This window comes from Zonotrichia albicollis, chromosome 32 (assembly GCF_047830755.1).
Source record: "Zonotrichia albicollis isolate bZonAlb1 chromosome 32, bZonAlb1.hap1, whole genome shotgun sequence".
NCBI classification, from domain to species: domain Eukaryota; kingdom Metazoa; phylum Chordata; class Aves; order Passeriformes; family Passerellidae; genus Zonotrichia; species Zonotrichia albicollis.
Window position 1 is genome coordinate 1,840,609 of NC_133850.1, and position 13,299 is coordinate 1,853,907.

The 13,299-nt window shown below is 58.6% G+C and overlaps 1 protein-coding gene across 6 annotated transcripts in view; it reads right to left on the minus strand.

Annotated features, from left to right (window-relative positions):
• WIZ (WIZ zinc finger) overlaps positions 1 to 13,299 on the minus strand; it is a 77,292-nt gene that overhangs the window by 38,154 nt on the left and 25,839 nt on the right. For 5 of the 6 annotated variants that reach the window (XM_074530198.1, XM_074530195.1, XM_074530196.1 and 2 more), the window contains exons 3-4: positions 6,777 to 6,837; positions 114 to 2,401 (exon numbers count right to left, since the gene is read on the minus strand). In XM_074530198.1, coding sequence (XP_074386299.1) covers positions 114 to 2,401; positions 6,777 to 6,837 — 2,349 coding nt within the window. The remainder of the gene's footprint in view (positions 1 to 113; positions 2,402 to 6,776; positions 6,838 to 13,299) is intronic. The other variant, XM_074530197.1, reaches the window with a different exon arrangement.

Consider the following 13,299-nt stretch of genomic DNA (forward strand, 5'->3'; position numbering starts at 1 on the left):
CGGCCCTTTAACCCCCCCAAACCCCAGATCCCACCCTGCAGGTCGCCAAGGTTGGATGGGAGCAGAAGACCTCCCTGCTGCACCTCCCACAGCCCCAGGAATTTGGTACAAACTACCTTTTTTCTTCTTCTTCTGGAAGGAGAACTTCTGCTCGATGGCCTTGACCTCCTCGGCGGAGATGAAGTGCCGCACGTTGTAGCTGACGCCGACGCGGTTGAGGTGGCCGCGCACGTGGTTGGCCAGGCCGATGCCGTTGTGGAAGCGGTCGGGGCAGTAGGGACATTTCCTCTCCTCGTTCTTCAGCATGGTGGCCTCCGAGCCCAGCAGCTCCTCCAGCTCCAGGGGACCCTCCAGGGGGGTGTCCAGCAGCAGAACGTCCAAGGGCAGAGGAGGCTCCTCCAGCAGGAACTCTCCCCCTCGTGCTGCTGCTGCTGCTGCTGGTGGTGGTGGTGGTGGGAGAAGCTTCTTCTTGAGGGGCTTCCCCCGCGCCCTCTTGGCCGCCCTGGGGTGGGCGCTCATCTCCTCCAGGAGCACCACGGGCACCGTCATCCTCAGCTGCTGCCGCTGCTCCTCCGAGGCCACCGCGGGGTCTGTGGCCCTCAGGGTGGCCCTGAAGGTTCTCTTGAGCTCCAGCGCGGCCTGGGGGACGGTGACGGTGGTGGTGGTGGTGGTGGTGGCCCTGCTGTCCCCCAGCTCCATGTCCTCCAGGGCCCAGCCGTGCCGCAGCTCCTGGTGGCCCTGCAGGTGCTGGGCGGCCGCTCTCTTCCGCAGCTGCTGCAGCGCCGAGTGCGAGAAGCTCCTGGGCGGGGAGAACCCGGCCAAGGCCAAGCCTTGGTGGGAGAGCGGCGCCGCCTTCCTGGCGTGGTGGAAGCCGTGCAGCTCCTTCCTGGCGGCTCCGTGGTCGCTCTTGTCCAGCCTGGGGTGGCCGAAGGCGGCCGGGGCGGGCTCGTAGACGGAAGAAGCTCCGGGCAGGAGGAATCCCCGCTCGGTTTTGCCGAAGGCCTCGGCGTCGGCGAAGCGGCCGGGCCGGCCGGGGCTGTAGGAGCCGCGGGAGGTGCCGGGCTGCTCGGGGTCCTCCTCGAAGGCCTCGTGCTGCCAGGCCAGGTGCGAGTGGGCGTACCTCAGGTGCTCCTGGAGGATGTGCTCGCTGGGCGCCGGGAAGCCGCAGAGCGCGCAGGCGCTCGGAGCTTTGCTGGATGGCGCCGGCGCCGCCGAGGGCAGCTCCTCGCTCTGGAAGGGTTTGTAGAGAGCGTCCCCGAAGGCGCCGGAGCTCCTCGAGGCGCTCTCCTTCCTCTCCTTGACGTGCATCTTGGCGTGCTGCACGAAGATCTTGGACGAGTTGGTGCCGAAGACGCACTTGGGGCACTGCAGCCGCGCCTCGCGCCCCTCGTCCGGGAACTCGTTCAGCTTCTGGATCTCCTCGATGATCTTCTCGCGGGACTCCTGGTGGCGCCGGCGGTGCCGCTCCAGCGCCGCGGCCTCGGCGAAGGCCCAGCCGCACTCTCCGCAGCAGAAGCGGCGGGCGGGCGCGGCGTCGGCGCCGCTGCGGCTGTGCTGCAGCACGTGCTCCAGCAGGTGCTCCTTGCGGCGGAAGTAGATGCTGCACTCGACGCAGGTGAACACGCTCGGCGCGCTCCCCTCCCGCTCGGCCTCCTCGTCCTTGGCGGGCTCCTCCAGCAGCACCAACGGCCGCACCTCGGCCGCCTCCGGCAGCAGCAGCCGCTCCACCGCGTCCTCGGCGTTCACCGTCCACGACTGCTTGGCCACCACCACGTCCGGCTCGGGCAGCGTCCACTCGGCCGCGGGCTCCGGCTCCGATCTCCTCCGGCCGCTCTCCGAGGCTTTGGCTTTGGCTCTGCGCGCCGCCGGCGCCGATTCGCGGCCCGAGGCCGAGGCGGGCGCGGCCGGTGCCGGCTGCGGGTCCTGGAAGGACGGGCTGGGGCTCCTGGAGATCCACTCCAGCCGCTGGACGCCGCCGAGCCCTTCCGGGTGCTTTGGTTCCTTCTGGGGGTGCTTCTCCTCCGGGGACGGTGCCTCGGCCCGGTGACCATTGTCCGGTGGCCCGAGCCGATGGCCATCATCCGGCGGCTCGGCCCGGTGGCCGCTGTCCGGTGGCTCGGCCCAGTCCGGTGGCTCGACCCGGTGGCCATCGTCCGGTGGTTCGGCCCAGCGGCCGCTGTCCGGTGGCCCGAGCCGGTGGCCATCTGGTGGCCCAAGCCAGTGGCCGCTGTCCGGAGTCTGGGGCCGGTGGCCGGCGCTGCCCGGCGAGTGGCCAGGGCCGGGCCGGGGCTCTAAAGTGCTTTGGTCGGTGCCGTGGGCCGGGCGCGCGCCCCAGGACACGGCCACGGGCAGCGGGCGGAACAGCGCCCGCGGGAATGGCGGCTGATCCTCGGGAGCCGGGCTGCAAGGGAATTTTGGGGTGAAAAATGAGATTTTGGGGAACGCTGAGGTTTGCTGGGGGTGGGGTTGAAGGGGGGATTCCCAAAAATTTGGGATGGACACAAATCCCACCCTGCCATGGCTGGAAGAACATTTGGGAACTGCAGGTGGGGCTGGAAGGGAATTTTGGGGTGAAAAACGGGGGTTTGGGGAAATGTCGAGGTTTGCTGGGGGTGGGGTTGAAGGGTTTGTGGGGGACTCCCAAAAATTTGGGATGGACACAAATCCCACCCTGCCATGGCCGGAGGAGCCTTTGGGAATTCCAGGTGTTCCCCATTTGTGGGGCTGGAAGGGAATTTTGGGGTGAAAAATGAGATTTTGGGGAACGCTGAGGTTTGCTGGGGGTGGGGTTGAAGGGTTTGGGGGGGATTCCCAAAAATTTTTCATGGACACAAATCCCAAATGCCACGTCCAGAAAAGCCATGGAATATCCTCAGGAATTCCAGGTGCTCCCCATTTGTGGGGTGGAAGGGAATTTTGGGGTGAAAAACGGGGGATTGGGAAAAGACAACCAGGATGGATCCAAGGGGAACTGGGATGGATCCAGGGGGAACTGGGATGGATCCAGAGGGAACTGGGATGGATCCAAAAGAACTGGGATGGATCCAGGGGGAACTGGGATGGATCCAAAGGGAACTGGGATGGATCCAAAGGGAACTGGGATGGATCCAGGGGGAACTGGGATGGATCCAGGGGGAACTGGGATGGATCCAGGGGGAACTGGGATGGATCCAAAGGGAACTGGGATGGATCCAAAGGGAACTGGGATGGATCCAAAGGGAACTGGGATGGATCCAGGGGGGACTGGGATGGATCCAAAGGAACTGGGATGGATCCAAAGGGAACTGGGATGGATCCAGGGGGAACTGGGATGGATCCAGGGGGAACTGGGATGGATCCAAAGGAACTGGGATGGATCCAAAGGGAACTGGGATGGATCCAAAGGAACTGGGATGGATCCAGGGGGGAACTGGGATGGATCCAAAGGAACTGGGATGGATCCAGAGGGAACTGGGATGGATCCAAAGGGAACTGGGATGGATCCAAAGGGAACTGGGATGGATCCAGGGGGAACTGGGATGGATCCAGAGGGAACTGGGATGGATCCAAAGGGAACTGGGATGGATCCAAAGGGAACTGGGATGGATCCAGAGGGAACTGGGATGGATCCAAAGGGAACTGGGATGGATCCAGGGGGAACTGGGATGGATCCAGGGGGAACTGGGATGGATCCAAAGGAACTGGGATGGATCCAGGATGAACTGGGATGGATCCAAAGGGAACTGGGATGGATCCAGGGGAAACTGGGATGGATCCAAGGGGAACTGGGATGGATCCAAAGGGAACTGGGATGGATCCAAAGGGAACTGGGATGGATCCAGGATGAACTGGGATGGATCCAGGGGGGAACTGGGATGGATCCAGAGGGAACTGGGATGGATCCAGGGGGGAACTGGGATGGATCCAGGGGGAACTGGGATGGATCCAGGGTGAACTGGGATGGATCCAAAGGGAACTGGGATGGATCCAAAGGGAACTGGGATGGATCCAGGGGGAACTGGGATGGATCCAGGGGGAACTGGGATGGATCCAAAGGGAACTGGGATGGATCCAAAGGGAACTGGGATGGATCCAAAGGGAACTGGGATGGATCCAAAGGGAACTGGGATGGATCCAGAGGAACTGGGATGGATCCAGGGTGAACTGGGATGGATCCAGAGGGAACTGGGATGGATCCAGGGGGAACTGGGATGGATCCAAAGGAACTGGGATGGATCCAGAGGAACTGGGATGGATCCAGGGGGAACTGGGATGGATCCAGAGGGAACTGGGATGGATCCAGGGGGAACTGGGATGGATCCAGGGGGAACTGGGATGGATCCAAAGGAACTGGGATGGATCCAGGATGAACTGGGATGGATCCAAAGGGAACTGGGATGGATCCAGGGGGAACTGGGATGGATCCAGAGGGAACTGGGATGGATCCAAAGGGAACTGGGATGGATCCAAAGGGAACTGGGATGGATCCAGAGGGAACTGGGATGGATCCAAAGGGAACTGGGATGGATCCAGGGGGAACTGGGATGGATCCAGGGGGAACTGGGATGGATCCAAAGGAACTGGGATGGATCCAGGATGAACTGGGATGGATCCAAAGGGAACTGGGATGGATCCAGGGGAAACTGGGATGGATCCAAGGGGAACTGGGATGGATCCAAAGGGAACTGGGATGGATCCAAAGGGAACTGGGATGGATCCAGGATGAACTGGGATGGATCCAGGGGGGAACTGGGATGGATCCAGAGGGAACTGGGATGGATCCAGGGGGGAACTGGGATGGATCCAGGGGGAACTGGGATGGATCCAGGGTGAACTGGGATGGATCCAAAGGGAACTGGGATGGATCCAAAGGGAACTGGGATGGATCCAGGGGGAACTGGGATGGATCCAGGGGGAACTGGGATGGATCCAAAGGGAACTGGGATGGATCCAAAGGGAACTGGGATGGATCCAAAGGGAACTGGGATGGATCCAAAGGGAACTGGGATGGATCCAGAGGAACTGGGATGGATCCAGGGTGAACTGGGATGGATCCAGAGGGAACTGGGATGGATCCAGGGGGAACTGGGATGGATCCAAAGGAACTGGGATGGATCCAGAGGAACTGGGATGGATCCAGGGGGAACTGGGATGGATCCAGAGGGAACTGGGATGGATCCAGGGGGAACTGGGATGGATCCAAAGGAACTGGGATGGATCCAAGGGGAACTGGGATGGATCCAGGGGGAACTGGGATGGATCCAGGGGGAACTGGGATGGATCCAGGGGGAACTGGGATGGATCCAGGGGGAACTGGGATGGATCCAAAGGGAACTGGGATGGATCCAAAGGGAACTGGGATGGATCCAGGGGGAACTGGGATGGATCCAAAGGAACTGGGATGGATCCGGGGGGGAACTGGGATGGATCCAAAGGGAACTGGGATGGATCCAGAGGGAACTGGGATGGATCCGGGGGGGAACTGGGATGGATCCAGAGGGAACTGGGATGGATCCAAAGGGAACTGGGATGGATCCAGGGGGGAACTGGGATGGATCCAGGGGGGAACTGGGATGGATCCAGGGGGAACTGGGATGGATCCAAAGGAACTGGGATGGATCCAGGGGGAACTGGGATGGATCCAAAGGGAACTGGGATGGATCCAAAGGAACTGGGATGGATCCAAATGGAACTGGGATGGATCCAAAGGGAACTGGGATGGATCCAGAGGGAACTGGGATGGATCCAAAGGGAACTGGGATGGATCCAGAGGGAACTGGGATGGATCCAAAGGAACTGGGATGGATCCAAGGTGCCCTGGCATGGCCTGGGTGGGACTGGCATGCCCCCAGGGTGCCCTGGCATGGCCTGGGTGGGACTGGCATCCCTCCAGGGTGCCCTGGCATGGCCTGGGTGACACTGGAATGGCTCCAGGGTGCCCTGGCATGGCCTGGGTGACACTGGCATCCCTCCAGGGTGCCCTGGCATGGCCTGGGTGACACTGGCATCCCCCCAGGGTGACCTGGCATGGCCTGGGTGGGACTGGCATCGCTCCAGGGTGCCCTGGCATGGTTGGGGTTACACTGGGATCCCTCCAGGGTGCCCTGGCATGGCCTGGGTGACACTGGCATCGCTCCAGGGTGCCCTGGCATGGCCTGGGTGGGACTGGCATCGCTCCAGGGTGCCCTGGCATGGCCTGGGTGACACTGGAATGGCTCCAGGGTGCCCTGGCATGGCCTGGGTGACACTGGCATCGCTCCAGGGTGCCCTGGCATGGCCTGGGTGACACTGGAATGGCTCCAGGGTGCCCTGGCATGGCCTGGGTGACACTGGCATCGCTCCAGGGTGCCCTGGCATGGCCTGGGTGACACTGGAATGGCTCTGGGCTGCCCTGGCATGGCCTGGGTGGGACTGGCATCGCTCCAGGGTGCCCTGGCATGGCCTGGGTTACACTGGCATCCCTCCGGGGTGCCCTGGCATGGCCTGGGTGACACTGGCATCGCTCCAGGGTGCCCTGGCATGGCCTGGGTGACACTGGAATGGCTCCAGGGTGCCCTGGCATGGCCTGGGTGGGACTGGGATCCCTCCAGGGTGCCCTGGCATGGCCTGGGTGACACTGGCATCCCCCCAGGGTGCCCTGGCATGGCCTGGGTGACACTGGCATCCCTCCATGGTGCCCTGGCATGGCCTGGGTGACACTGGCATCCCCCCAGGGTGCCCTGGCATGGCCTGGGTGACACTGGCATCCCCCCAGGGTGCTCTGTGACCCCGTGGCCGCTCCGTCCCTCAGAACTCACCCGAGCTGCGTCCGCTGAGCCGCGGCCGGGACGGCTCCGGAGAGGGCGGGGTCGGGCTCATCTGGAAAACACGGAGGGGAGCGGGGTCAGGAGAGCCGGGGGGGAAATCCCGGGAAAACCTCGGCCCTGGGGACGGAAATCCCAGGAAAACCTCGGCCCTGGGGAGGCCGGGAGGGAAATCCCGGGAAAACCTCGAGCGGGACGGAAATCCCGGGAAAACCTCGGCCCTGGGGTGGCCGGGAGGGAAATCCCGGGAAAACCTCGAGCGGGAGGGAAATCCCGGGAAAACCTCGGCCCTGAGGACGGAAATCCCGGGAAAACCTCGGCCCTGGGGTGGCCGGGAAGGAAATCCCGGGAAAACCTCGGGCAGGAGGGAATTCCAGGGAAAACCTCGGCCCTGGGGTGGCTGGGAGAGAAATCCCTGGAAAACCTCGAGCGGGAGGGAATTCCTGGGAAAACCTCGGCCCTGGGGTGGCTGGGAGGGGAAATCCCGGGAAAACCTTGGCCGGGAGGGAAATCCCGGGAAAACCTCGGGCAGGAGGGAATTCCCGGGAAAACCTCGGCCCTGGGGTGGCCGGGAGGGAATTCCTGGGAAAACCTCGAGTGGGAGGGAATTCCAGGGAAAACCTCGGGTGGGAGGGAATTCCTGGGAAAACCTCGGCCCTGGGGTGGCCAAAGGAGAAATCCTGGGAAAACCTCGGCCCTGGGGTGGCCGGGAGGGAATTCCTGGGAAAACCTCGAGTGGGAGGGAATTCCTGGGAAAACCTCGAGTGGGAGGGAATTCCAGGGAAAACCTCGGGTGGGAGGGAATTCCTGGGAAAACCTCGGCCCTGGGGTGGCCAAAGGAGAAATCCTGGGAAAACCTCGGCCCTGGGGTGGCCGGGAGGGAAATCCCTGGAAAACCTCGGCCGGGAGGTGGCCGGGAGGGAATTCCTGGGAAAACCTCGGCCCTGGGGAGGCCGGGAAGGAAATCCCGGGAAAACCTCGGCCCTGGGGTGGCTGAGAGGGAATTCCAGGGAAAACCTCGGGCGGGAGGGAATTCCTGGGAAAACCTCGGCCCTGGGGTGGCCGGGAGGGAATTCCCAGGAAAACCTCGGGCGGGAGGGAATTCCTGGGAAAACCTCAGGCGGGAGGGAATTCCTGGGAAAACCTCGGCCCTGGGGACGGAAATCCCGGGAAAACCTCGGGCGGGAGGGAAATCCCGGGAAAACCTCGGGCGGGAGGGAAATCCCGGGAAAACCTCGGGCAGGAGGGAATTCCTGGGAAAACCTCGGCCCTGGGGTGGCCGGGAGGGAAATCCCGGGAAAACCTCGGAGGGGAGGGAATTCCAGGGAAAATCTTGGCCTTGGGGTGGCCGGGAAGGAGAAATCCCTGGAAAACCTCGGCCCTGAGGTGGCCGGGAGGGAAATCCCAGGAAATCCTCGGCCCTGGGGTGGCCGGGAGGGAATTCCTGGGAAAACCTCGAGCGGGAGGGAAATCCCGGGAAAACCTTGGCCTTGGGGTGGCCGGGAGGGAATTCCCGGGAAAACCTCGGCCCTGGGGTGGCCGGGAGGGAATTCCCGGGAAAACCTCGAGTGGGAGGGAATTCCCGGGAAAACCTCGGCCCTGGGGTGGCCGGGAAGGAAATCCCGGGAAAACCTTGGCCCTGGGGATGGAAATCCTGGGAAAACCTCGGCCCTGGGGTGGCCGGGAGGGAATTCCCGGGAAAACCTCGAGTGGGAGGGAATTCCCGGGAAAACCTCGGCCCTGGGGTGGCCGGGAGGGAAATCCTGGGAAAACCTCGGCCCTGGGGTGGCTGGGAGGGAATTCCCAGGAAAACCTCAGCCCTGGGGTGGCCGGGAGGGAAATCCCGGGAAAACCTCGGGCAGGAGGGAATTCCCGGGAAAACCTCGGCCCTGGGGTGGCCGGGGGGGAAATCCCGGGAAAACCTCGGCCCTGGGGTGGCCGGGGGGGAAATCCCGGGAAAACCTCGGCCCTGAGGACGGAAATCCCGGGAAAACCTCGGCCCTGGGGTGGCCGGGAGGGAAATCCTGGGAAATCCTCGGCCCTGGGGAGGGAAATCCTGGGAAAACCTTGGCCCTGGGGACGGAAATCCTGGGAAAACCTTGGCCCTGGGGTGGCCAGGAGGGAAATCCCAGGAAATCCTCGGCCCTGGGGTGGCTGGGAGGGAATTCCCGGGAAAACCTTGAGCGGGAGGGAATTCCTGGGAAAACCTCGGCCCTGGGGACGGAAATCCTGGGAAAACCTCGGCCCTGGGGTGGCCGGGAGGGAATTCCAGGGAAAACCTTGGGCGGGAGGGAATTCCCGGGAAAACCTCGTCCCTGGGGTGGCCGGGAGGGAATTCCCAGGAAATCCTCGGCCCTGGGGAGGCCGGGAGGGAATTCCTGGGAAAACCTCGGCCCTGGGGAGGCCGGGAGGGAATTCCCAGGAAATCCTCGGCCCTGGGGTGGCGGGAACGCTCCCAGAGCCGGGCCTGGCACAGCTGAGCCGGATTAGCGCCGGATTTGCCAGCCCGGCTCGGGGAGGGAGCAGCATCCCAGGGATAATCGCTGCTAAGGAGGTTACCGGGAAAGCTGCGGGAGATTATCTGAGATAACTGATGGAGTTATCCCTGCTCTGGGGAGAGCTCCAGCACGGAGACACAGGCCCAAAAATCCCCATTTCACATCCCAAAAATCCACATTCCACATCCCAAAAATCCCTGCTCCACATTCCCAAAAATCCCCGCTCCACATTCCCAAAAATCCCCATTTCACATCCCAAAAATCTCCATTCCACAACCCAAAAATCCACATTCCACATCCACAAAATCCCTGCCCCACATTCCCAAAAATCCCCGTTCCACATTCCCAAAAATCCCCATTTCACATCCCAAAAATCCACATTCCACATCCACAAAATCCCTGCTCCACATTCCCAAAAATCCCCATTCCACAACCCCAAAATCCCCATATCACATCCCAAAAATCCCTGCTCTGTGATCCAAGAATCCCTTTTCCACATTCCCTAAAATCCCTGTTCCACATTCCCAAAAATCCCCCTTTCACATCCCAAAAATCCCCATTCCACATTCCCAAAAATCCACATTCCCAAAAATCTCCATTCCACATTCCCAAAAATCCCCATATCACATCCCAAAAATCCCCGCTCTGTGATCCAAGAATCCCTTTTTCACATTCCCTAAAATCCCTCCTCCACGTTCTCAAAAATCCCAGCTCCACATTCCCAAAATCCCCATTCCACGTTCTCAAAAATCCCAGCTCCACATTCCCAAAAATCTCTATTCCACATTCCCAAAATCCCCGTTCCACATTCCCAAAAATCCCTGCTCTGTGATCCCGCCGAGATGGAACCACAAAAAATGGGGAACAACCCCAACATTCCCCAAAATGTTGGAGTTTAACCCCAACTCTCCCAAAATCCCGCAGTTTAACTTCAAACCCAACGATGGCCCCCAAAATTCCCACCCAGATGCCGGGAGGGCGGCTCGGTGGTCACCGGTGAGTTGGCTCCAACTCAATCCATCCAAACCAAACTCAACCCAACCCAACCCAAACCAAACCCAACCAAACCCAACTCAACTCAACCCAACCCAAACCAAATCCAACCTAACCAAACTCAACCCAACCCAACCCAAATCCAACCAAACCCAAACCAAACTCAATCCATCCAAACCAAACTCAACCGAACCCAACCCAACGAACAGGAACTCAACCCAACCCAAACCAAATCCAACCAAACCCAACCTAACCCAACCCAACCTAACCCAACCCAACCCAAACCAAATCCAACCAAACCCAACCCAAACCAAATCCAACCAAACCCAACCCAACTCAACTCAACCAAACCCAACCTAACCCAACTCAACCCAAACCCAACCCAACCAAACCCAACCTAACCCAACTCAATGAAAACGAACCCAAACCAACTCAATCAAAACCCAACTCAACAAAAACGAAAATGAACCCAAACCAACTCATCCAAAGCCAACTCGATCCATCCAAAGCCAACCCAACTGAACTCAATGAAAACGAACCCAAACCAACTCAATCAAAACCCAACACAACAAAACCCAACTCAACAAAAACGAAAATGAACCCAAACCAACTCATCCAAAGCCAACTCAACTCAATGCAAACAAACCCAAACCAACTCAACCAAACTCAACTCGATCCATCCAAAGCCAACTCAACCAAACCCAACCCAACAAAACTCCACCCAACTCTATGAAAACAAACCCAAACCAACTCAACCAAACCCAACTCGATCCATCCAAACCAAACCCAACTCAACCAAACCAAACCCAACCCAACTCAACCCAACCCAACCCAACTCCACAAAATGAACCCAACTCAATCCATCCAAACCAAATTCAACACAATCCAACAAAACTCAAACCAACCCAACTCAACCCAACCTAAACCAAATCCAGCTCAATAAAGTTCATCCCAACCAAATCAAACTCAAATCAATCCCAACTCAACCCAACCCAACCCAATGAAAACAAACCCAAACCAACTCAACTAAACCCAACTCAATCCATCCAAACCAAACCCAACTCAACCCAACCCAACCTAACCCAACCCAACTCCACAAAATGAACCCAAACCAACCCATCCAAACCAAATCCAACACAATCCAACAAAACTCAAACCAACCCAACTCAACCCAACTCAATGAAAACGAATCCAAACCAACTCAACCAAACCCAACCTAAACCAAATCCAGCTCAATAAAGTTCATCCCAACCAAATCAAACTCAAATCAATCCCAACTCAACCCAACAAAACCCAACCTAACCCAACCCAATGAAAACAAACCCAAACCAACTCAACTAAACCCAACTCAATCCATCCAAACCAAACCCAACTCAACCCAACCCAACCTAACTCAACCCAACTCCACAAAACGAACCCAAACCAACCCATCCAAACCAAATCCAACACAATCCAACAAAACTCAAACCAACCCAACTCAATGAAAATTAATCCAAACCAACTCAACCCAATCCAACCTAAACCAAATCCAGCTCAATAAAGTTCATCCCAACCAAATCAAACTCAAATCAATCCCAACTCAACCCAAAAAAACCCAAACCAATCCAACCCAACCCAACCCCACCCCAGGGATTCCTCCATGGACGGCGCGGATTCGGGGTCGTTCCCAGCACCACGAGGAATTCCACGATGGGAATTTTCAGCCATGGAATAATTAAGGTTGGAAAAGAAGAATCCTGGAGTGGTTACGGTTGGAAGAGACCTCCAAGGTCAAGCCCAACCCTCACCGGTCACCCAGGATCACGAGATGCCCAACATTTAGGAATTTCTGGTTCCTGGCACCGTCGGAGACGTTTGGATCCCCAAAATCCCTCTGGGAATGTGGGGAAGTGGGAATTCCATCCCTCACATCCTCGTCTGGCCCCAAATCCATCCAACGGCCCCTAAACTCCATCCAACAGCCCCAAATTTGGCTCTTCCAGCTCCAAGGGCCACCCAGGGTGGGTCCAACCCAACCGTTGGGCAGCCAAAGGTGCCCGGGGTCGGTAACGCCGACGTTCCCCAGGAACGAGCACGACAGAAGGAGAAAAACATGGAAATTCCATAAAAAAGGGGAAATGGGAGCTCCTCCCTCTCCAATCCACCCGAGATAAATTCCTAAGGAAAGTTGGGATGGACCCAGATCCACGGGATTGTCCTGGAATGTCCCCATGGAGAGGAGCCATGGGAGCTCCGGTGACATCATGGAATGATCCCAAATGAACCCCAAAATGTCCCCATTGGTGGAGATCCACAGAAGATCTGGTGGTGACATCATGGAATTGATCCCAAATAAACCACAAAATGTCCCAATTCGAGCAGAACCATGGGAGACCTGGTGCCATCATGGATTGATCCGAAACGAGTTCTGGAATGTTCCCCTCGAAGCAGATCCATGGGAGAGGTGGTGACATCAGGGAATGATCCCAAATAAACCCCAAAATGTCTCCATCGGAGTAGATCCACAGAAGATCTGGTGGTGACATCACAGAACTGATCCCAATCAGCTCTGGAATGTCCCCATTGGAGAGGAGCCATGGGAGATCTGGTGACACCACAAAATGATCCCAAATGAACCCCAAAATGTCCCCACAGGAGCAGATCCATGGGAGATCTGGTGGTGACATCACGGAATGATCCCACACCAGCTCTGGAATGTCCCCATTGGAGAAGATCCATGGTAGATGTGATGATGACATCATGGAATTGATCCCAAATAAACCCTGGACTTTCCCCTTGAAGATCCATGGGAGATCTGGTGGTGCCATCCTGGAAATGATCCCAAACCAGCTCTGGAATGTCCCCATTGGAGAAGATCCATGGGAGATGTGGCAGTGACATCACAGAATGATCCCAAATAAACCCCAAAATGTCCCCATTGGAGCGGAACCATGGGAGATCTGGTGGTGACATCATGGATTGATCCGAAACGAGCTCTGGAATGTTCCCCTCGAAGCAGATCCATGGGAGAGGTGGTGACATCACAG